Here is a 25,403-nt window from a genome sequence, read left to right as displayed (position 1 = left end):
ATCTGGTGTTGTTATCCAGCTCTTGAACTGGAATGCTGGCTATTTTCTTACCTTGTAAAAGTCTTGACCAGTTTTAGCATTCTGATAATCTTGAATTACAGGAGGAATTCCTGCTGAATCTGTTTTGCTAGGTAAAAGAGGTACTCTCTCAATCTCCTGCAGCTCACTGAAATACAACAAGAAGCAAAGTTAAAACACTGAGCATAACTTTGGTGAAGAAGATAATGTTGTTAGCAACAGAATCAGAGAACCATATGTTCACAATCCAGTATGGCAGACTCGATGCTTGATCTTCGTGATGTGGGATGCTCATGCAACTTTTCCTGGGTAAAAATGCGTATATTTCTGCATACATATTAAGAACAACAGCACAGATTTAGCATATCTTTTGACTTCTGAATACATTTTCTTATAACTCTTCCCTTAACTGGCACAACTAATCTGAAATTATCTTACTTTCAATGTTCATGATGCATGTCAAATCGCTGTGAAGGAAAACTCAAAGTTTCCAAATAATTGTTCAAAAAGATCAGAGGCAATTAAAGTGGTTGCAAAAGAGAGCAAATACTTACTCCAGTTATTTTTCAGTAAGCACTTACATCAAACTGACTGACCCTTCATCCTTCAGATGAATGAGGTCACCAAGTCTTTCTTCTTCAAACTGAAGAAAGTAAACGTACCACAAGAAGCTATGGGATATAACTTACATTTCAATGATAGCCTGATATGACTGTCTGTAAACGGTATCGTGTGCTGCTATTGAAGATGACAAAATGACATGCAACCCAGTTTCCCGGTATGGTGCAGAAATATTTCTTTAAGCAAATATTCGGATCTCAGTGTTCGAATCTGGTGTTATGCACATCAGTGCAAAAGAAGCATTCACAACAATCTTCAGCCAGAAGTGCTGAGTGGATGATCCATCTCGATCTCTTCCGGAGGTCACCAGCATCACAGCTGCCAATCTTCAGCCAGTTCAATTCACTCCACGTGACATCGAGAAACGGTTCAAGGCATTGGATACTGCAAAGGCTACAAGCCCTGACAACATTCTGGCAATAGTACTGAAGGCTTGTGCTCCAGAACTTTCTGTGCTCTCAGCCAAACTGTTCCAGTACAGCTACAACACTGGCACCTGCCTTGCAACTTAGAAAATTGCCCAGATATGTTCTGTACACAAAAAGCAAGACAAATCCAATCCTGCCAATTAGCACACCATCAGTCTGTTCTCCATCATCAGTAAAGTGATGGAGGGGGTTATCAACAGTGCTATCAAGCAGCACTTGCTTAGCAATAACCTGCTCACCGATGCCCAGTTTGGGTTCTGCCAGGGTCACTCAGCTCCTGACCTCATTACAGCCTTGGTTCAAACATGGACATAAGAGTTGGACTCCAGAGGTGAGGGGAGAGTGACTGTCCTTGACATCAAGGCAGCATTTGACCAAGTGTGACGTCAAGGAGCCCTAGCAAAACTAGAGTCAATGGGAATCAGGGGAAAATGCTCCGCTGGTTGGAATCATACCTAGCGCAAAGGAACATGGTTGTGGTTGTTGGAGGTCAATCACCTCCGTTCCAGGACATCACGGCAGGCGTTCCTCAGGGTAGTTTCCTCAGCCCAACCATCTTCAGCTGCTTCATCAATGACCTTCCTTCCATCATTAGGTCTGAAGTGGAGATGTCTGCTGATGATTGCACAATGTTCAGCACCATTAACGACTCCTCAGGTATAGAAGCAGTCCACGTCCAAAAGCAGCAAGGCCTGGACAAAATCCAGGCTTGGGCTGACAAAGTGACAAGTAACATTCGCGCCACACAAGTGCCAGGCAATGACCATCTCTAACAAGGGAGGATCTATCCATCGTCCCATGACATTCAATGGCATTACCATCGCTGATTTCCCCCACTATCAACATCCTGGGGGTTTACCACTGACCAGAAAATGACCTGGACTAGCCATATAAATACTATGGCTACAAGAGCAGGTCAAATGCTAGGTATTCTGCAGCGAGTAACTCACCTCCTGACTCCCCAAAGCCTGTCCACCATCCACAAGGCACAAGTCAGGAATGTGATGGAATTTTCTCCACTTGCCTGGATGAGTGCATCTCCAACACTGCTCAAGAAGCTTGACAACATCCAGAACAAAACAGCCCACTTGATTGGTACCCCATCAACAAACATTCACTCCCTCCACCACCAATGCACAGTAGCAGCAGTGAATACCATATATACAAGATGCACTGCAGGAATTCACCAAGGCTCCTTAGGCAGCACCTTCCAAACCCACAACCACCACCATCTAGAAGGACAACGGCAGCAGACACATGGAACACCACCACCTGGAAGTTGCCCTCCAAGCCACTCAAAATCCTGACTTGGAAATATATCGCTGTTCCTTCACTGTCACTGGGTCAAAATCCTGGAACTCCCTACCTAACAGCACTGTAGGTGTACTTACACCACATGGGCTGCAGCAGTTCAAGAAGGCAACTCACCACCAACTTCTCAAGGGCAATTAGGGCTGGGTAATAAATGCTAGCCTAACCAGCAACACCCACATCCCATGAATGAATTTTTAAAAAATCACAAACATACCAGTCCACTATGCCATGGATTCAAGAATATAGGTTAACTTTAGCATGCCCTCCCTTAAGATACCCAATTATTGCCACGTAGCTTATGATGACACTCCAAAATGCCCAAAAACATAAGATGTTTGTAATGTGCCTGAGACATCAAGTCCCTACCTACCCTTCACTCTACACTGGCTAGCTGTTCCGCAACATATTAAATATAAAGTCTCCATCCCAGTTTTCAAATCTCTCAAAGGCCTCTTGTTCTACATTGCAGTCTCCTCCAGACTTTAGCATCTGGACTCTGGCTTTCTTTGCATTGGCTATCTCAGCAATGCTAAATGGTGACAATGTGGGAATAGGCGGAGCCTTCAGTCAGGCACCACTCATTTCCTCTCCCTTTCTTAATTGCATCCAAATCTCTTTCTCACTTTAAAAACCATCTCAATCACCTATTCAATTAAACCTTCTCTCCACCCTTCCTAAATTCTAAGCATTCTGTTTCTTTTACTATTTCACTGTGAAGTTCCTAGAAACCTGATGTGTTTGTTTAAATTCATTCCTGGGATGTGAGTGTCGCTGGCAAGGCCAGCAGTTATTAGCTAACTACCTTGAAAGGTGGTTACAAGACACCTTCTTGAACCAATGCAGTCCTATGGTGTAGGCACATCCATATTGCTGTTGGTAGGGAGTTCCAGGATTTTGACTCAGTGACAGTGAAGGAATGGCAATATATTTTCAAGTCAGGTTGTGTGCAATTGGAGGGTAATATACCCATGCCCATCTTGCCCTTCTAGGCAATAGAGGGCGTAAGTTTGTGAGATACTGTCAGAGAAGCCTCAATGAGTAGCTACACTGCATCTTGCAGATAGTGCACACTGAATTGGCAGTGGTGGGAATCGAATATTTCAGATGGTGGACGGGGAACCAATCAAGCTGCCTTGTCCTGGATGGAGTCAAGTTTCTAGAGTGTGTTGCTGAAGCTGAACTGATCCAGGAAAATGCAGAGCATTGCATCAGACTCCTATGTCCACCAGCAAATAAGCAGAACACAACCACGACACAGGGGACAACTTTGAGCATCTATATTGATGAAAGTATTGGTGATTTTCCTTGCACCAACTGGTGTGGGAAACAATCCAAACCTTCAAAGACAAATTATTTGAGGGAATAACTAAAAAATTAATAGATGAGATATACAACTGAATAATTGTCAACTTCCAAATATCATTTGATATTGTTCCAAATGTAGGGCTTAGGGAGTTTCATAAAATAATGGAATAACAGCTCAAAATTGGTTTGTCACAAAATGGTCAGACTGTGATCAATATGTGTCAAGCCATCGTGAAGTTCTTATGAGCAAGAAAAAAACAAATACTAAAATGTTTCCTGAGTTCTCCTGAAATCTCTCCTCCAACTTCCCCTCACACCCATAATTTTCTGTCCTCTCCTGAAGGTGCTAATTTTTGCTGAAATGTGGCAGCACAGGCTCCAGCTCTCACAGCTTGATCAAGTACTCTCTTGGTATCTAAGTCTAGAAAGAGAATGTCAGCAGGTTAAATAATTACAATAGCCATCACAGCCAACATGAATTCTATCCTCAAGAGATCTTCATATTGGCACATTTGCTAACAGGAGCCACTGGACACCAATCAGTAGGAGGATTATTGGCAGATCCTACCCCCTCTAACTAAGGAGCACTAAGGCACATTAGAATTAACAGAATGGGGATTAAACCTGGAGCACTCATTTGTATTACTTAGCATTGCACGCCAAAATGTTATTCTAATCTTGTACAGATTATTGGTGGTTAAAGGATTGGGAGAAATTTGGTAGTGATGAGGATGATTGGAAATCAAAACATTTTTAACTTTTGGTAATGTTACATTAAACTTTACACCAGGATATGGAGCAGAACCATGCTTTAATAGATTAGAAATCGTTTGTGATGGGAAGCAAGCTGAAGAGGTTGAATCATCTTTTCTCAATGGTTTTTATTATCTGGCCATGTTTTCCCACATTGCATAACTATTCTCTCAAAGTATATCCAATATACAAAAAAGAGCCACTTACCGTAATAATTTCAGTTCCTGCGCTGCCTTCAAGATGATTTCATGTTCTCGTTCAGACAATGCGACTATATTTTGTCCACCAGGTGGTTGGTCTGCCAGAGGTTTTTCAGAGAAAGGCACTGGTGGCTCTTCAGCTAGAACGGGCGCTCGAACAGGACCAGTTTGTGGTGGCATCTCACGCAAACTGTCAAAGGGTAATCGTCTGTTGTCTGTATCTGGATATCTTCTTTCATCTATCTGTTCTCTCTGCCATCCAAGCCTTTCTGGAGGATAATCACGCTCATCTCTCTTCCAGTCTGGCCTTTCTGGATAGTCCTGACTCCACAACTCCCGTTCTTGCTCATGATGGTAGCCCCGTTCCGGTTCATCCCTCCATGGCTCTTCTCTCCATCTATCTGGTCGTGGACGTAAAGGAGAAAAGTCCCTTCCACAACCATGTAGGTCCCATTCTTCTCGTTGTCTGTGGAAGTATTCTCTATCGTGTTCATTGTCTCTGTTAAATCCATGTTCACGTGACCTTCCACTCCTGTCAAAGCCTCGGTCAAAAACTTCAATTTGAGGTGGAGCTCGGATCTCCCTTCTGTCTAAAATTTCATGAGGCAGAGGTGGTCGCCGAAGAAGTGAGCGTTCCTCTCTTCTAAATTGATCTCTTTCATCCCAAAAGTCTGGGCTATTGCCCGTCCAATTTCCCCTTTCCCAAGACATAGCTCTCTCTCTTTCGTAAGCTGGACCTCCTCTTGGTCCAGAGAAATGATCCAAAGGTCTTTCTTCCTCCTGATGCCAATGTCCCTGCATTTCCATCCTGTGATGTAGCAGTGGTCTTATCTCTGGGCCATCTATATTACTGTCAATATCATTCTTGCGCATAGAGGGGTAGTCTTTGCCAATGTGTGACCTAGGCTCTGGTCCTTTCCCTTGGTCATTGTTTGGATGCAATGGTGTAGATGCAAACCTTTTGTCTGCTTCAACAGTTCTTAGCTCAGATTTCTCAGATATAGCCTTTGTGGTAGCTGATGAATTGGATAGACTTTGCACAACTGGATCTTTTTGATCCTGAGCAACAGTTACCGAAGGAATTGCTGCCTCAGAACTGTCCATTTTCTTCTGAATTTCATGTGATTTAGATAAATCAACATTTTTTTTCAATAAATCTTTATTTGCAGTTGAATCTGAACTTTTATAACCCGCAGCAGTCAAGGCTGCATTGGCTGGGTTTTTTTCATTTATTTGTTCCACTGAAGCCAGTGATACCGGATCTGTGATTTGTTTTACATCTTTGCCTACAGCTGTCGTCTCAGCTTTCTTGTCTCCAGCTAGTTTTATCTGCGCCTCAACTTGTTCCAAAGGTGGGTGAGAAGACTGGGGTCCTTTCAAACCTTGCCCAGTTTGTCCTGCTGTAACTTGAAGGCCTTTGGGTCTTGGACTGGGTACAGAAGGTCCAGTGGGGCAAAGCCCACGTGGCCCAGTTAACCTTGGTCCCTTTGGGCCATCAAACCTTGAACCTTGAAATCTTCCACCAGGACCTTCAAAGCGCTGCCCGGGACCCTGGCCTTCAAAGCGCTGCCCGGGACCCTGGCCTTCAAAGCGCTGCCCGGGACCCTGGCCTTCAAAGCGCTGCCCGGGACCCTGGCCTTCAAAGCGCTGCCCGGGACCCTGGCCTTCAAGGCACGACCCTGGTCCCTGGCCTTCAGGGCGCTGCCCGGGACCCTGGCCTTCAGGGCGCTGCCCAGGACCATGGCCTTCAGGGCGCTGCCTCAGTCCCTGGCCTTCAAAGCGCTGCCCATAAGCTTGCCCATCAAAATGCTGACCCTGACCCGGGTGCTCAAACCACTGACCTGCACCAGGATCGTCAAAGGACTGGCCTGAACTCTGGCCCTCAAAACGATACCCTGGACCACAACCATCAAAGCGTTGCCCAGGACCAGCAGCATGCTGGGCTGGACCCTGGCCCTCAAAGCGTCCCCCCCGACCTTGGCCCTCAAAGCGAGCCCCTGGACCCCGGCCCTCAAAGCGATTCCCTGGACCCCGGCCCTCAAAGCGACCACCTGGACCCAGGCCTTCAAAGCGACCACCCGGACCCAGGCCCTCAAAGCGACCACCCCGACCCTGGCCTTCAAAACGGACACCCCGACCCTGGCCCTCGAAGCGAGCCCCCCGACCCTGGTCCTCGAAGCGACTGCCTGGGCCTGGGCCCTCGAAGCGGTTACCTCCTGGGCCCTCGAAGCGGTTACCCCCTGGGCCCTCGAAGCGGTTACCCCCTGGGCCCTCGAAGCGGTTACCCCCTGGGCCCTCGAAGTGGTTACCCCCTGGGCCCTCGAAGCGGTTACCCCCTGGGCCCTCGAAGCGGTTACCCCCTGGGCCCTCGAAGCGGTTACCCCCTGGGCCTTCGAAGCGGTTGCCCCCTGGGCCCTCAAAGCGATTGCCCCCTGGGCCCTCAAAGCGATTGCCTCCTGGGCCCTCAAAGCGATTGCCCCCTGGGCCCTCAAAGCGATTGCCCCCTGGGCCCTCAAAGCGATTGCCCCCTGGGCCCTCAAAGCGATTGCCCCCTGGGCCCTCAAAGCGATTGTCCCCTGGGCCCTCAAAGCGATTGCCCCCTGGGCCCTCAAAGCGATTGCCCCCTGGGCCCTCAAAGCGATTGCCCCCTGGGCCCTCAAAGCGACTGCCCCCGGGGCCCTCAAAGCGACTGCCCCCGGGGCCCTCAAAGCGACTGCCCCCGGGGCCCTCAAAGCGACTGCCCCCGGGGCCCTCAAAGCGACTGCCCCCGGGGCCCTCAAAGCGACTGCCCCCGGGGCCCTCAAAGCGACTGCCCCCGGGGCCCTCAAAGCGACTGCCCCCGGGGCCTTCAAAGCGACTGCCCCCGGGGCCCTCAAAGCGACTGCCCCCGGGGCCCTCAAAGCGACTGCCCCCGGGGCCCTCAAAGCGACTGCCCCCTGGGCCCTCAAAGCGACTGCCCCCTGGGCCCTCAAAGCGACTGCCCCCGGGGCCCTCAAAGCGACCGTCTCCAGGGCCCTCAAAGCGATTGCCCCCGGGGCCCTCAAAGCGACCGCCCCCGGGGCCCTCAAAGCGACCGCCCCCTGGGCCCTCAAAGCGACCGCCCCCCGGGCCCTCAAAGCGATTGCCCCCCGGGCCCTCAAAGCGATTGCCTCCTGGACCCTCAATGCGATTGCCTCCTGGGCCCTCAAAGCGACGGCCCCCGGAGCCCTCAAAGCGACTGCCTCCTGGGCCCTCAAAGCGATTATCCCCAAGTCCCTGGCCTTCAAAGTAGTTGACCCCTGGATCCTTCTTCTCAAATCGATTTTCAGGACCCTGCTTTTCAAAGTGATTACTGGGACCTTGCTGCTCAGAGCGATTGCCAGGAATCTGGTCCTCATTGCGACTCCCTGGACCACGAGTTTCAAAGCAACTACCAGGACCCTGACTCGCAAAGCGATTGCCCGGACTTTGTAATACAATGTGATTGCCTGTACCCTGCAGTTCAATGAGATCACCTTGGGCCTCAGCACGATTACTCGGACCCTGCTTCTCAAAGTGATTAACTGAACCCTGTGGCCCAATACGATTACCGGTACCCTGCTTCTCGAATTGAGTGACTGGGCCCTGGCCCTCAATGCAATTACCTGTACCCTGCTTCTCGAAGCGAGTGCCTGGACGCTGGCCTTCAATGCGATTAGCTGGACCCTGGCCTTCAACACGATTACTGGGGCCCTGCTTCTCGAAGCGAGTGCCTGGACCCTGGCCTTCAACGGCATTACTGGGGCCCTGGCCCTTAATATTGTTGCCCGGACCCTGCATCTCAAAGCAACTAGTGTGACCCTGGTTTTTAAGGAGATTGCCTGAACCCTGTTTATCAAGGCGATTACTGAGACCCTGCTCCTCAAAGCGATTATCCTGCTTCCCAAGGTGATTGCTGGGACCCTGCTTCTCAATGCGATTACCCGGACTCTGCTTCTCAACACGATTACCCGGACCCTGCGTCTCAATGCGATTACCCGGACCTTGTGTCTCAATGCGATTACCTGGACCCTGTGTCTCAACGCGATTACCTGGGCCCTGTGCCTCAAAGCGATTACCTGGGCCCTGTGCCTCAAAGCGATTACCCAGACCCTCTTTCTCAAGGTGATTGCCAGGGCCCTCCTTCGCAAGGCCACTGCCAGGACCCTCCTTCTCAAGGCCGCTGCCGGGTCCCTCCTTCCCAAGGCGGCTGCCGGGACCTTCCTTCCCAAGGTGACTGCCGGGACCCTCCTTCCCAAGGTGACTGCTGGGACCCTCCTTCCCAAGGTGACTGCTGGGACCCTCCTTCCCAAGGTGACTGCTGGGAGCTGTCTCCTCAACTCGATTGCTCGGACACTCCTTCTCAAGGCGATTACTGGGGGCCTGCATCTCAATCCGATTAACAAGCCCCTGTTTCTCAACACGATTACCGGGACCCTGCTTCTCAATGAGATTACCGGGACCCTGCTTCTCAACGAGATTACCAGGGCCCTGCTTCTCAACGAGATTACTGGGACCCTGTTTCTCAACAAGATTACCGGGACCCTGTTTCTCAGCAAGATTACCGGGACCCTGTTTCTCAGCAAGATTACCGGGACCCTGTTTCTCAGCAAAATTACCAGGAACCTGCTTTTCAAAGCGATTACTGGGAGCTTGCTTTTCAAAGCGATTACCGGGAACCTGCTTTTCAAAGCGATTAACGGGAGCCTGCTTTTCAAAGCGATTAACGGGAGCCTGCTTTTCAAAGCGATTACCGGGAGCCTGTTTTTCGAAGCGATTACCGGGAGCCTGCTTTTCGAAGCGATTACCGGGAGCCTGCTTTTCGAAGCGTTCACTGGGACCCTGCTTTTCAAAGCGTTCACTGGGACCCTGCTTTTCAAAGCGTTCACTGGGACCCTGTTTCTCAAAGCGATTACCGTGGGCCTGACTCAAAGCCTCAGCCTCATGGTGATGACCAGGGACTTTATCCTCAAATTGCTGGCCCATAGCTGAATCCTCAACACGTTGACCTACAACTTCACCTCCACCACTTTGAACTGCAGCCTCATTCTCAGCATGCTGGCTTGCAGCCTCACCCTCATCACGCTGGCCCGAAGCCTGTCCTTCGAATCTCATTTGGGGTCCTTCAAATCGGTGGCTTTGAAGTCTAGGGCCCCTTAAATCAAAACGTGAACGAGAACCTTCCCTTGCTCCTGGTCCATCAAATCTTTGCATTCCTCTCCCATGTGTTCCACCAAACCTTTGGAGAAAAAGAAAAAATACTTTGTCACTAAAACTCACTTTTGCTTTTAATAATCTCCTGAAAAATTCTAATGAAACCTGTTTCGCTTTTGGTGAATAAGTACACAAATTTCTCTACTAAAAGATTACACACTGAATTAATACTGGGTGATCAAAAAACTTGCTTAAATTTTGATATTTTTGCAACATGCAGTCAGCTTGCTAATCAGTTCATGGCACATCTTTCAGTTGATTCTTTTGAGGAACAATTAGCTTCATTTTGTTTCACATTCATTGATTCAGTATAGAAATCTTACTGCATTGCTTGAAACACACGCTACACATTAGCATGCACAACACAATTCCAAACATGGCAACCTAAGAACGTTTTCTTTTTACAAAGGATCATTGATGTCTTATCTTCCCTAAAACAAAATGCAAAATATAAAGTTGTATTTCCAAAATAATCACTTTGATGCGGCAATTTACTGAACTAAAAGAACATGTGTGCCTAATTAAAAACTATCAAAGGAAAATAAACTGCAACTTTACCATTTAATGGAAGTGCAGGCAATTTATTACAAATGGAATACAATCTATTTCTTCTTAAGCTTAGCTTGGGGTAGCCAATCAGTCTCTCCCAAAACTACATTTGCCTACTCTGGGGCCTAAATGTATATCTTTGCCTAGTACTCAATCTTAATGTGAAAAAGAGAGAACAATGAAAGATACAGTGCCAATTATGCAGGAAGTCTATTTTTCATTCTGACCCATTCTAAAACAAAATTAATACTAGAAACTGAATGCACCAACGTAATGAGCTGGTGGGACCTGCCATGTATTCACAGCTCTTAAACCTAATGGAACACAGCAACGTAGCTACCAGTGCTGGCACACATCTCCAGCATGTCACTAATCTCTACAGCAGGGACACCACACACACACACACACACACACACACACACACACACACACACACACACACCACACTCGATTCAAAATTTCAAGTGATCTTCTTTTGGACAAAAACAACCAGCTCCTTTTTATATGCATACATATAGACTAATTTTAATTACCTTGAAGTTCCGAAGTCTTCAGACCGCAGTCCACTTTGTGATGGTTCAGATGACTTTATCCCAAATCGATCATTGTGTGGTGTTAAACCTGAAGGAGACACTTTTACTTCAGCAAGTGGTGCTGGAATCAAGGGTCTCTTCTGTTCTGTGATAAGTGTAGTGTTCCGAGAAACTGGAATAGCAGTCTGGTATGCTGACAGAGGACCCTGGGAAATAGACATAGGGGCTTGAGTCGCTGGCGGAGGGGCCTGAGTGATTGGTGGAGGGGCCTGAGTCACCGGCGGAGGGGCCTGAGTCACCGGCGGAGGGGCCAGAGAGACCGGCGGAGGGGCAAGAGAGACCGGCGGAGGGGCCAGAGAGACCGGCGGAGGGGCCAGAGAGACCGGCGGAGGGGCCAGAGAGACCGGCGGAGGGGCCAGAGAGACGGGCGGAGGGACCAGAGAGACGGGCGGAGGGGGCAGGGTTAACGGCGGAGGGGGCACATTCATCAGTGGAGGAGGCAGAGTCATTGGTGGAGGTGGCACTGTTATTGGCAGAGGCATCATTGTCATTGGCGGAGGTGTTGGAGTCACTGGTGGAGGTGCTTGAGATAATGATGGTGGAGCCTGAGACACCAGAGCAGGCGCCCGGGAGACAGGTGGACTTTTTGGTTCTGAAGAAGCTGGGTCTGCAGGTGAGCTTGCTGCTCCTTGTGTTGAAGATACAGAAGAAGTTATTGGTGGTGTAGGGGGCAATCCCATGGGCGGCACTGGAGGCATCGGCGGAGCTTGAGACATCAGTCCGCTTGACGTAGTTCCTAAATAACTCTGGGATTGACTGTTCATGTACTGCTGTTGAACATTTCTGAGCGCATCCATCCTTTCCTGGAAGTGATGATTTGTTGATACCATTTGCTCTTGCCATTGATTCCACTGAGTTTCATACTGTTGGAGCTGATCCTTATTGGGATAGGCTTGGAGCTGTGCCTTCCAAATCTGGAACTGTCGCTGCCATTCTTGATACAGAGGAATAAACTGTTGTTGCTGCATCTCTAAGTGTCTCAGCTGCATATCAAGAGGCAGTGACTAAAGAAAAAGAAATGCATCATAGTTAGACTCTTGAGATTTTTTCTTCCACTTAAAAACATTTTTTGCTATTTGAAAGTTAGTCTAGATACTGAACATTAATCACCATAAACAATACTTCACTGACTAAGATATCTGCAAAGCTGAACTGTCCTGAAAAGGCTAGGATTTTATTAATCACATTAGAAGTTTATAGAACACAAATATTTTCTACAGGTACTTAGTTTTATTCTGTTTAACATAATGGTGAGTATTAGGGTGGTTGTAAACCACTACTACTGTTTCTGCACTCTTCAGTAATTTGCCTACATATTTGTCCTTTATCTCCCTTCTGACTGTTTGGGGTTCTATAGTGAATACCCCTTTTTTTGTTCTTCAATTCAACCCATATGGCCTCATTTGATCATTCTTCCAGCATATCATCTTTCCTCACAGCTGGGATTGTTTCTTTAACAAATATTGTAAACACACTTTTTTAAATTAAGTGTCTGAAAGTCCTGCAAACAGGAATGTTGAGCTGCTATTGCCGCTGTTTCAGTAATATCTATTTAGTCATTTGGTAGTTCAGAACTTTAGTATTGCTGAAAAAAGAGAATGTCGAAGCTACTGTCTTGCACTCATCAGGACACTTTGCAAGATTGTGACTCCTGGCTTGTGTCTTGTAGGTGGTAGTCAAGCTTTAAGTTACTCGCCACAGAATTCCCAGCCTCTGAGCTGCTCTAGTAGCCAGTTTTTAAATGGCTGGTCCAGTTCAGTTTCTGGTCAATGGTAACCGCCTGATGTTGACAGTAGGGCATTCAGCGATGGTAATGCCATTGAACCTCAAGGGGAAATGGTTAGATTCTCTCTTGCTGGAGACAGTCATTGTCTGGCACACATGTAAGCAATTGGGGTCTTTAATAAGCGGGTATTCACTGCATGTTATGTGATTAGTTCTGTTAAAAGGATTTCTAAACACTGGGGCCTCTGAACAGTCTTAGTTCAGGCTGCCGTGTTGACATTCCTAAGCTGATAGAATGGCATCCTGTGCACCCCCTTATCTATTCAAGTGTTTAGAAAAGGCCAGGATATGACCCTCCGCAAGGTGTAAACTAAAAAACTGACCCCAAACAGGGTGACACACAACCACCCTGACGTTATGAGTACCTGTCCTGTGTTCATTGGTCAGAATAATTTGAATAGGTGATTGACGCTGGGTAAGCTACCAGCAGCCCCCAAAAAGGGTAGATATGGGTAAGTCCTGCTGAGGGATTGATGCGGCTGAGGTGCTGCTGATGTGGCAGTGCTCATTGGGCAGCTGCCTTTTTTAGATGGAAGATGGGCCAGAGGAGAAAGATCGAGAAATCGAGGGAAGAGTTTCCTAACACTTCGACTAGAGAGCTGAATGCTGTTATCACAAGCTGTTACAGGTCGTATACTTTTTTTTCCTAATTAGTTAATGTATCACATCTAAAGTATTGCTTAATAAACCATCTTAAAATTACTTATGACCAATCGATTGCCTACTTAGGTATCTATGGGCCCGAATCCAACAATCTTACACTTGTGTGGTGCAAATGTTGGCTTGCCACTTAGCCCAAGCCTGGATGTCGTGCATGTGGATATGGACTGCTTCAGTATCTGAGGGGTTGTGAATGGTGCTGAACATTGTGCAATCATCAGTGGACATCCCACTTCTGGCCTAATGATAGAAGGAAGGTCATTGATGAAGCAGCTGAAGATGGTTAGGCCAAGGACACTACCAAGAAATTCCTGCAGCCTAGGACTAAGGTGTTTGACCTCCACAATCATCTTCCTTTGTGCTAAGTATGGTTCCAACTGGAGGAGGCCTCCCCCACCTCACCCCCACCGATTCCCATTGACCTCAGTTTTGCTAAGGCTCGTTGGTGCATTACTGTCAAATGCTGCCTTGATGTCAAGGGCTGTCACTCTCATCTCATTTCTGGAGCTCAGCTCTTTTGTCCATGTTTGGACCAAGGCTGTAATGAGGTCAGAGGCTGAGTGGTCCTGGTGGTTTCCAAACTGAGTGTCAGTGAGCAGGTTATTGCTGAGTATAAGTGCTGTTTATAGCACTGTCGGCAACACCTTCCAACACATTGCTGAAGATCGAGCGCAGACAGGTGGGGCAGTAATTAGCTGGGCTGGATTTGTCCTGCTTTTTGTGCACAGGACATACCTGGGCAATTTTCCACATTGCCGGGTAGATGCCAGTGTTGTAGTGTTGATCCTCTTCAGTACTCACTGTGAACCCTTCATGATTTTGAACATGGCTTTTTAAATAAAATATTCTCTCCTTAGCCTTGTGGGCTCTAAGGAAAACAATCCCACTTTCTCTAGTTGTGTCATGCAATTGAAATCTCATATCCCTGGGTCCATTCTAGAAATTCTACCCTGCACTCTCGCTAAGGCCTTCCTAAAGCGTGTTGCCCAGAATTGGACATAACACTCCAGCTGGGGCTTAACCAGTGATTTATAAAGGTTTAGCATAATTTCTTCACTTTTGCAATCGATGTCTGTGTTTAGGAAGCCAAGGATCCTGTATGTTATTTTTTCAAACTAGCCCTACCACCTTCAAAGATTTGTGTATGCACACCTCCAGGTCTCTGTTCCTGCACCGCTTTAAAGTTGTAACATTTAATTTATATAATTCTTTCTACAAATACATTGCTTCATATTTCACTGAATTAAGAATGCTTATCACCTGCTTATTTTCTAGACTTTAATGACCTAGAAAACCTTGTATTGATGAATAATAATGAGAGAATGAAACTGTGATTGAGTTCTTTCTTCAAAATTAAACAAAAACAAATCAGTTCAATTTTGATGGCTTTAATTATCACTTGTGTCTTATTGACAATTAGAATGTTTACAATCATTTCCAGGAACTAATCTTAAAATGCCAAATTCAAAGTTTACAAAGATCCCTGAGAAAATTATAAATCACTGCAGTCACACTTGGAATCCTCTCGACCCAATACTGGCAGCCTATGCCATGCTTCACCTCACAATGCGGACTGACACTAGGTTTCCACCAATGGGTAAAATGTTGTATTCAAGTCCCATGTTGCCTTACAGTTTGCCAAACCGAATGACCAAACTTCAGCCGTTTCTCTTTAATCAGCATACCTCAAAAATTCTGTTCAAAACAAATATTCCCTTAGTAACTGCACTGCTGCCAATGAACAGAAGGCCTAATCTAACTAATCATTCAAATGTAATTTCAGAAGAATTGTTTAGAAATACATCACATATTTGACAGTGGGACACATCACCTCAAACATGTTAAGTCTAATTCAACCTCCCTCAGTTTACAATCTTTAATGCACTATTTTATTTATTTAAGATGTGCCTAGAAAATGCATCCAAGCTCTCAGGCATTTAAGCAAATGCTTTACTGTAAGAATCAGGGAAAATCAGAGGGCCAAACAACTCAGGTCATTTCTCCCCGAGACTGCCTGACAGCTTAATTGGCAAAAGTTTGGGAGATCTCCACATGATCCTTGCAGCCAACAAAAGATGTGTAGCACGGGAGGCTAAAAAAAATGGGGAGAAGGGGAAAATGACAAAATAGAAAAATAAACTAACATTCTGATGCAATATTGTCACAATGTTGAATATTTATGGAGCTCAAAATACATGTTGGGATACTTTATTCATGGAGGATACTCCATTAAAAATGGTGTACCCATCATTTTGAATCTAGAGTAACAAATATGAATCTTTGATGGGTAAAGTTAAACGTGCTATCTATGCCAGTTTAAAATATTCCTACAGTCTCAGAACCAACAGATCTCCTTCATGTTATATTGTGTTGCCAAAACTTTGCAATGCTTGCTTGAACAATAAATACGTCAAGAAAAAGAAAACTTCAAATCAACATTCCCAGACACAACTATATAGCTATGATAGCACTAACCTGCATGTGTTGTATTTGTTGCATCAACTGCTGATACTGTTGCAGTAGCTGCTGAAGTTGATTATGCTGTTGCATCATGTTCTGCTGCTGGTACTCTATGCGCTGTTGCTGCCATTGAGCGGCTGCTGCCTGTAACATCTTCAACCTCTCTGCTTCCTCTGGATCCTCTGGAGGTTGGATAGTAGGCTAAAAGAACATTCACATATGAAAGGGTGGTAAATGTTTTGCAAGGCACATTTGACTGAAATTACAAACTCTGATGCCATAGCAGTATGCATACAATATTATTAATATGGCTTTTATGTTCTTACATACTTGAGAATCACAGAAAATGTAGAATAAAGATCTTGATGCCTCCCCAAACAGCATGACTCAAATGCCAACTTAATTGGTTTCCAGCACCTTATTGTGAGAACTCACTCATGCTATCACTATACTGCAGAAATAGAGCTCCAATATGTTGCTAATACTCCCACTTTAAAAACATAAAAGCTGTCTTCCCCTTGATTTCAAATTCACTGCAAAATCTCAGGATGAAATAAATCTAAAATAGCTTTGGAGAACATACAGGTTTTACAAATTTTTTTTTCATTCTAAAAAGTTCAGAGCTTTTGGCAATTCTTTTGTGTGTTTGGATATAAAATATCAATATTAATGAATGGAAGATTTTTTTTTAAATTTTAACAATTTTGAATACCTGCATTACAATGTATCTGCCAAAGCATAGGCGCACAGTCTCCTTTATGTCGCAACCTTGCAGCTACTTTGAATAACGATATTTAAGGTTAGTTCCAGGAATAGCTACGGAATTATTAAAACAATTTATTCTGCGATAATTACGAGTATAGACAGTGCGTAACTGAGCTATATATCAAGAATTTTACAGGTTTGATCTCAACCAATGAGGCAATGGAGGCACTGCACTGGCACTATAACTGGTTTCAGGACACTTATAAAAGGAAGGGCAAAATAAAAGCCAGCGTTCCCATGCTCCCAATTACTACCCAGTGAATTTTGCTGTAATGTTAACGATCTTAGTTATGACAGGCCGGAGAAAATTTTCAGGCAATTCAACCATGAAAGGTGAGCCTCTAAAGCAATATTTTAAGTGTGTGGCAGATAACAATATGGAAAAGTTAAAACTGAAAAATGACTAAACTAAACTGCAAGAGTGGCTACACAGGTTCATGCTAGTAAAATACAAATTTAGAGCTGTTATCAACAATTTCTTCTTTGCACAAGGAATGATCAACAAATGGAATGGATCCAGTTGAGCCGAAAACCTGGGCTTAAAGAACCAATTATATGCTAATGTAGCGGGGTGGTGGTGGTGAAGGTAAGATATTATAGCGTTCCTGGATGGATGAACCCAAGATGGGTCAAATGGGCGACCAAATGAGAAATTATCTTGTGATCACTGACTACGAGATTGTGTATGCCTATAATAACTAACCAACTGGCACACAAACAATAACCAGGGAGATGAAATATGGGGGTGAGCGTCGCCAGCAAGGCCAGCATTTGTTGCCATACCTAACCACCTTTGAGAAAGTGATAGTGAGCCAACTTCTTGAATCGTTGCAGACTATGTGATATAAGTTTGGAAGGGAGTCCCATGTTTTTGACCCAGCAACAGTGAAGGGTGAATGGCAATATCGTTCCAAGTCAGGACGGTGTCTGGCTTGGAGGGGAACTTCCAGGTGTTGGTGTTCCCATGCGTCTGCTGTCCACCTCATCTTTCTAGGTGGTAGAGGTTGCATGTTTGGGAAGTACTGTTGAAGGAGCCTTGGCCATCTTGTTGATGACACAAACTGCTGCCTTTGTCAGCCAGTGGTGGAAGGAGTGAATGTTTACGGTGGTGGATAGGGATGCAGATCAAAAGGGCTGCTTTGTCCTGGCTGGTGATGAGCTTTGGTGTTGTTGGATCTCTACTCATCTAGGCAGCTGGAGAGTGATCCATCATACTCCTTTCTAATGTTTTGCAGATGAAGATACGCTTTGGGGGCTCAATAGGTGAATTACTTACCAAATAATTCCCAGTCTCTGACCTACTCTTGTAGCCACAGTATTTATATCGCTTGTCCAGGTGGGTTTCTGGTCAATGCTAACTCAACCTCAAAACAAATCGCCTCTCTTTGAAATCTGCAGTCATCACCCTTCTCCTCAACCTCTGACCCCTCCTTCCTTGCAGACAACCGCCACATCTCTAAACTCCCTTTCTTCTCCAAAGTCCTCGAATGTGTTGCCGCCTCCCAAATCTGTTCCCATCTTTCCCAGAACTCCATGTTTAAATCCCTCCAATCAGGTTTGCACCCCTGCCACAGTACCAAATCAGCTCTTACCAAAGTCACAAATTACATCCTACTTGGCTGTGGCAAAGGTAAACTTTCCCTCCTCGTCCTATCTGCAGCCTTTGACACAGTTTCCTCCTCTTCCAAAGCCTCTCCATTGTAGTAGAGCTGAGTGGGGTTGCTCTCACCATTCTTATCTATCAAATCGTAGGCAGAGAATCACTGAACGGCTTTTCTTCCTGCTCTTGCGCGTTTACCTCAAAACCCCTCAAGAATCAATCCTTGGCCCCCTGCCACACATGCTGCCCCTTGGTGACATCATCCAAAGACACGGGGTGTTTTCACATGTATGCTGATGACACCCAGGTCAACCTCACCACCACCATTCTTGATTCCTCCACTGTTGCTAAATTAGCACGCTGTTTAATTGATATTCAGTACTGGATGAGTAAAAGCTTTCTCCAATTAAATATCAGGAAGACTGAAGCCATTATTTTGGTCCCCACTCCAAACTTCGTTCCCTACCTACCGACTCCATTAATTTCCCTGTCAATACTGAGATTAGGCCAGTCTACTCACAATCTTGATGGCACATTTGACCCTGAGATGAGCTTCCAACTTCATAGTCGTGTCATCTCTAACCTTTTTCCACCTCCGTAATATCACTCAACTTCACCCATCTCATCTCACCTGCTGCTGAAACTCTCATCCATGCCTTTGTTACCTCTCGACCTGACTATTCCAACACACACCTGGCTGGTCTCCCACGTTCTATCCTCTGTAAACTTGACGGCATCCAAAAGTCTGCTGCCCGTGTCTTAACTCACAACAAGTCCCATTCCCCTATCACCCTGCTGCTTCCTAACCTTCATTGCTGCTGGTCAAGCAACGTCTTGATTTTAAATTCTGATCCTTGTTTTCAAATTGCTCCACAGCCTTGCCCTCTCTATCTCTGTAATCTCCTCCAACCTCACAAGAGATGTCTGTGTTCCTCTAATTCTGGCCTCTTGTACGTTCCCAATGATAATTGCTCCACTATTGGGTGCCATGCCTTCAGTGTCCGAGGCCCCAAACTCTGGAATTCTCTCCATACACCTCTCTGCCTCTCTAATTCACTTTCCTACGATAAGGCACTTCTTAAAACCTACCTCTTTGACCAAGTTTTTGATCATCTGACCTTATATCTCATGTGGCTTTATGTCATATTTGGTTTTATAATGCTCCTGTGAAGCACCTTGGGAAATTTCATTATGTTAAAGGTGCTATATAAATATAAGTTGTTATTGTTACTGAAATGCATAGTGTGGGGCTGTGGGATAACAGCAATGGGATTAATTTTGAATTGCTCTCTTAAAACAACTAAACAAAGAGTGGACAACAGTGAGAGAAAAAAAGTGGATCTAGCCTGAAGGACTGGCAGGGGAGTTGGGAAGGGAGACTAGAGTGGCAATGGGTGGGAACATGAGTGGGGAGGCACAAGAGAGGGAAACAAAGATAGGAATGAAAGACAGAAAAGTAAAATGCAAAAGTAGAAGGCAGAGGAAACAGGGGCTAGCAGAAAACAGGGCCATAGTACAAACAAAGATGTGTAAAAAGACAGGTCTAAAGGCACTGTATCTGAATGCACAGAGCATTCGCAATAAGACAGACAAATTAACAGCGCAAATAGCTGTAAATGGGTATGATGCCATTGCGATTACAGAGACATGTCTGTAGGGTGACCAAGGCTGGGAACTGAATATCCAAGGATATTCGATATTTAGGAAGGACAGGCAAAAAGGAAAGGAGGTGGCGTGACATTGTTAATTAAGGATGAAATCAGTGCAATAGTGAGAGAGGATATTGGATTAGAAAATCTAGACATGGAATCAGTTTGTGTGGAGCTAAGAAACAACAAGGGGCGGAAAACATTAGTGATAAAGTAGGGAACGGTATTAAATAGGGAATTAGAGATGCATGTAACAAAGTTGCTACAGTAATCTTGGGTGACTTTAATTTACATATAGGCTGGGCAAACTAAATTAGCAATAATACTGTGGTTGAGGAGTTCCTGGAGTGTGTGAGAGATGGTTTTTTAGACCATTACGTCAAGGAACCAACTAGGGAACAGGCTATCCTAGATTTGGTTTTATACAATGAGAAGGGGTTAATTAATAATCTTGTTGTGCTGGGTCCTTTAGGGAACAGTTACCACAACATGACAGAATTCTTCCTTAGGTTGGAAAATGAAGTAGTTCAATCCAAAACTGGGGTCCTAAATCTAAACAAAGGGAACTACAAAGTTATGAGGCGTGAGTTGGCGGAGATAGATTGGGGAACTTCATTAAAAGACATGATGGTGGTTAGGCAATGGCTAATGTTTAAGGAACGAACGTATGCATTGCATCAGTTATATATTCCTTTCTGGTGCAAAAACAGCTAAAGTGGCCCAACTATGGCTAACAAAAGAAATTAAGGATAATAACAGACCCAAAGAGGAATCATATAAAGTTGCTAGAAAAAGTAGCAAGCCTGAGGATCGGGAGCAGTTTACAATTCAGCAAAGGAGAACCAATAGGTTGATTAAGAGGGGAAAAATAGAGTATGAGAGTAAACTTGCAAGGAACATAAAGGAGGACTGTAAAAGCTCCAAAAGTATGTAGGAAGAAAAAGACTGTTGAAGACAAATGTTGGTCCCTTACAGTCCGAAACAGGAGAATTTGTAATAGAGAACAAGGAAATGGCAGGACAATTAAACAACTCATGGAGGGAGACACAAATAACTTCCGAGAAATACTAGGGAATCGAGGATCTAGTGAGGAGGGGTGATTGAAGGAAGTTAGTATTACTAAAAAAAATACAGTGCTGGAGAAATTAATGGGACTGAAAGCTGATAAATCACCAGGGCCCGATAACCTACATCCCAGGTTACTAAAGTTGGTGGCCATGGAAATAGCGGATGCATTGGTTGTCATCTTCCAAAATTCTGTAGATTCTGGAACATTCCCAGCAGATTGGAGGGCGGCAAGTCTAACCCCAGAATTTAAAAAAGGAGGGATGGAAAAACCAGCGAATTACAGACCGGTTAGCCTAACATAAATGGTAGGAGTCTATTATAAAGGATGCGATAACAGGGCACTTAGAAAATATCAATGGGTTAACAAAGTTAACACGGATTTGTGAAAGGGAAAATATGTTTGACAAACCTACTGGAGTGTTTTGAGGACATAATTAGCAGAATAGATAAGGGAGAACCAGTGGATATGGTGTATTTGGGTTTTCAGAAAGCTTTTGATAAAGTCTCACATAAGAGGTTAGTGTGCAAAATTAAAGCACATGGGATTGGGGGTAATATATTGGTATGGATTGAGAATTGGTTAGCAGACAGGAAACAGAGAGTAGGAATAAATGGGTCTTTTTCAGAATGACAGGCAGTGACTATTGGGGTACCGCAGGGATCAGTGCTTGGGCCACAGCTATTCACAATATATATCAATGATTTGGATAGGGGAACCAACTGTAATATTTCCAAGTTTGCTGACGATACAAAACTAGGCAGGAATGAGAGTGGTGAGGAGGATGTAAAGAGGCTTCGAGGCGATTTAGACAAATTGAGTGAGTGGGCAACTACAGGGCAGGTGCAGTATGATGTGGATAAGTGTGAAGTTATCCATTTTGGTAGGAAAAACAGAATGGCAGAATATTATTTAAATGGTGATAGGTTGGGGAATGTTGATGTACAAAGGTACCTGGGTGTCCTTGTACACCAATCACTGAGAGCAAGCATGCAGGTGCAGCAAGCAGTTAAGAAGGCAAATGGTATGTTGGCCTTCATTGCAACAGGACTTGAGTACAGGTGCAAGGATGTCTTACTGCAGCTATATAGGACCTTGGTGAGACCACACCTGCAGTATTGTGTACAGTTTTGGTCTCCTTACCTAAGAAAACAATATACTTGCCATTGAGGGAGTGCAGCGAAGGGTTACCAGACTGATTTCTGGGGTGGCAGGATTATCGTATGAGGAAAGATTGGGCTGGTTAGGCCTGTATTCCCTGGAGTCTAGAAGAATGTGAGGGAATCTCATTGAAACGTATAAAATTCTGACAGGGCTGGACAGACTGGATGCAGGGATGATGTTTCCTCTGGCTAGGGGGGAGGGGGTCTAGAACAGGGTCACAATCTCAGGATACGGGGTAGGCCATTTAGGACTGAGATGAGGAGAAACTTCTTCACTCAAAGGGTGGTGAACCCGTGGAGGCCAAGTTACTGAATATATTTAAGAAGGAAATAGATAGATTTCTAAACTCTAAAGGTATCAAGGGGTATGGGGTCAGCGCAAGAGTATGGTGTTGAGTTAGAGGTTCAGCCATGATCGTTTTGAATGGCGGAGCAGGTCCAAAGGGCCTGCTCCTGCTTCTATTTTCTATGTTTCTACAACAGGTTGACTGAAAACTGCGCAGAGGTCAAAAGGATCAATAACAAAAACATTTGACATGATAAAATATCCCAAGCCACATAAGGAAAAATTAGGGCAGGTGACCAAAAGCTTGGTCAAAAAGAAATGTCTTAAAGGAAGAAAGTGAAGTAGAGGCAGAGAGGTTTAGGGAGGGAATCCTACAGCTCAGGGCCTAGGAAGCTGAATGCATAGCCACCAGTGGTGGAGTGATTAAAGTCAGGGATGCTCAAAAGGTATTCGAGGAGTGTAGATATCTTAGAGGGCTGTAGAACTGGAGAATATAGGCAGGGAGTGGTAGGACATTTGAAAACAATAAGAATTTTAAAGTTGAGGCGTTGCATAACCAGGAATCAATTTAGGAAAGCAAACACAGCAGGACTTGATGTGAACATGGACATGGGCAGCAGAGTTTTGGATGATTTCAAGTTTACAGAGGGTAAAACGTGGGAGGCCAGCCAAAGGTGCCTTGGAATACTCATGTCTTGAGGTAACAAAGGCATGGATGAGGCTTTCAGCAGCAATTGAGCCAAGTCAGGGGGTGAAATCAGATGATGACAGAGGTGGAAACTGGCAATCCTAGTGATAGGGTTGGCCCTCAGGTTGGAGTTCAGCTCAAGAAATAAAATGACACCACAGTTGCAAACAGGCTGGTTCAGCCCCAGACAGTTGCCAAGGAGAGGGATAGAGTCAGTGATCAGGGAGATGAATTTCTGGCGGGGATCGATGGCAATAGCTTCAGCCTTCCCAAAATTTAGTTGAAGGAAATCTCTGCTCACCCAATACTGGATGTCAGAATGTCAGGTAAGCAATCTGGCAATTTAGAGACAGTAGAGGGATCAAGAGGGCAGGTGATGAGGTAGAACTGGCTGTCGTCAGCATAGATGTGGAAACTGGTATATTTTGGGTGATGTTGCCATGAGGCATCATAGGAGGGAGCCAAGGGTAGATCCTTGCGCAAACACCAGAGCTAACAGTGTAGGAGGAGGAAAAGAAGCCATTGTAGGTGATTCTTTGGCTATGATTAGGTGAATAAGAATGGATCAATAACAGTGATAGCTCACTACAGCTGCCCTTGCATTGTCGAGCACCATGGAAGGTAGATGATCACCTATACTTCTGTTGAGATGTTCAGCTTTATGTTTGCCCAAGTCAACATAAAAAAAAAATTGTCGTTTGGTAGTACAGAACTTGGGTATTGCTGAAAAAGAGAGACATGACTAAGCTTTACATCTTGCACTCATCAGGACACTCACAAGAATACCAATATAATGGGGAAAACAATAATTTATACTGTATGTGAAGAGAGTGCTGATTGGTTGGTAAATGGCAATGTTAAACAGCTAGCTTCACCTGTTGCTCAAATTTTTGAGGTGCCGTGTCCTTCCAGGGTAATCGTAGGTAGACTGGGCACTTTTCAGGGCCGAAAGTGACGACCTTAGGCCCATTCATGAGTTTGTGCAATTATACAGCGTAAAATGATCTGATCATGGTAGCCATTATCCTGCAGGATGAATTTGATGCATCCTAATACAGCATCAAGCTTGCATAGAGAGCAAATGGCTTCGGCCCTATTTACAAGGTTGCTGAGAAGAGTAATCTTACAGCATGTGGAACTGTAAGAATCACAATGCATATATTGACCAGTGAAGTTAGGCTTGAGGTAGACGGTGGTAGAGAACCTCCTGGCAGATTTCTCAACTAGTACGTCAAGGAAGGGGAGTTCATTTGACTGCTCCATTTCATAGGTGAATTTGAGCACCAGTTGGAGACGATTAAGACATGTTAGGAAATTGTTACATGCAGCTGCAGATTTAAATATAGCAAACATATCGTCTACATATCAGAAAAATGCGAGGGGTAGGTAATTCGGTGTCATTCCCTCTTATATTCGTATTCTTGCGAGTGTCCTGATGAGTGCAAGATAAAAAGCTTAGACACGTCTCCTTTTCCAGCAATAATAAAAATCCCATTACAATATTTGAAGTAGTGCAGTGAATTACCCCAGTGACAGGGTCAACAATCATTACTCAACAAATACCAGGGAAAATAAATGAATTGGTTACCTTTTCATTTATGATTGATGCAATCTTGTAGTGTGTATATTAGCTATGCAAACTGGTTCTTTGGCATCCCGCCCTGTATGAGCTGCAATTTCCTCCAGCACTTACCACTGACTGCAACCCCCAACCCAGCCATTGTTGTTGGTTGAACAAAACCACGTGCAACCCAAGTGCCCTTATCAACCTCAAGGTGATTTCCCATGCCATATGCTTGTTATCAAAGAGTAACTACTTCAACCTTCGTAACAACTTGTCTCCAACTCCTAACATAGCCCTTCTGTCACTGATGCTGAAATAGGGCGCATCAAAGACATCCTGCTGGATAATGGCTACCCTGGTCAGACCATTTCACACTGTATATCGCGCAAACTCAAGAACGGGCCCAAGGCCATCACCTTTGGCCCTGAAAAGTGCCCAGTCTACCTCAGATTACCCTGGAAGGGGTAGATAGCTCAGATATTTGAGCAACAGGTTGAAAAACTCAAACACAGTGTCCAAGTTAGATGTGATTCCGCGATTGGACAACATTTGCTAAATAATCCTCAGTCTGCTAAGAATTACGCTTACAACCAATTTAAGGTGGTCAGTCGGGCTCGCTGTGTGGCGCATTTGTGTGCACTGGAAGTTATGTATATTAATACACAGGGCCCTGTTCTTTGCAGACAGAAAGAATAAGTATACACAATGTGCCTATTTCAGCTAAA

At 45.1% G+C, this 25,403-nt stretch overlaps 1 protein-coding gene across 7 annotated transcripts in view; it reads right to left on the bottom strand.

The window, feature by feature from the left end:
- The window catches only part of LOC144692955 (uncharacterized), a 158,234-nt gene that overhangs the window by 102,334 nt on the left and 30,497 nt on the right, over positions 1 to 25,403 (bottom strand). For 5 of the 7 annotated variants that reach the window (XR_013579432.1, XM_078562135.1, XM_078562130.1 and 2 more), the window contains 5 exons: positions 15,913 to 16,098; positions 10,933 to 11,996; positions 8,743 to 9,875; positions 4,647 to 8,688; positions 52 to 166 (listed from right to left, as the gene is read on the bottom strand). Coding sequence is in view for 6 of the 7 variants with exons in the window: in XM_078562135.1 (XP_078418261.1) it covers positions 52 to 166; positions 4,647 to 8,688; positions 8,743 to 9,875; positions 10,933 to 11,996; positions 15,913 to 16,098 (6,540 nt within the window). In the remaining variant the exon portion in view is untranslated. The remainder of the gene's footprint in view (positions 1 to 51; positions 167 to 4,646; positions 8,689 to 8,742; positions 9,876 to 10,932; positions 11,997 to 15,912; positions 16,099 to 25,403) is intronic. The other 2 variants (XM_078562133.1, XM_078562132.1) reach the window with 2 other exon arrangements.

This window comes from Cetorhinus maximus, chromosome 18, assembly GCF_964194155.1.
Source record: "Cetorhinus maximus chromosome 18, sCetMax3.hap1.1, whole genome shotgun sequence".
Classification (NCBI taxonomy): domain Eukaryota; kingdom Metazoa; phylum Chordata; class Chondrichthyes; order Lamniformes; family Cetorhinidae; genus Cetorhinus; species Cetorhinus maximus.
Note: the sequence above shows the minus strand (reverse complement) of the source record. Positions and strands in the feature narration are given on the sequence as shown.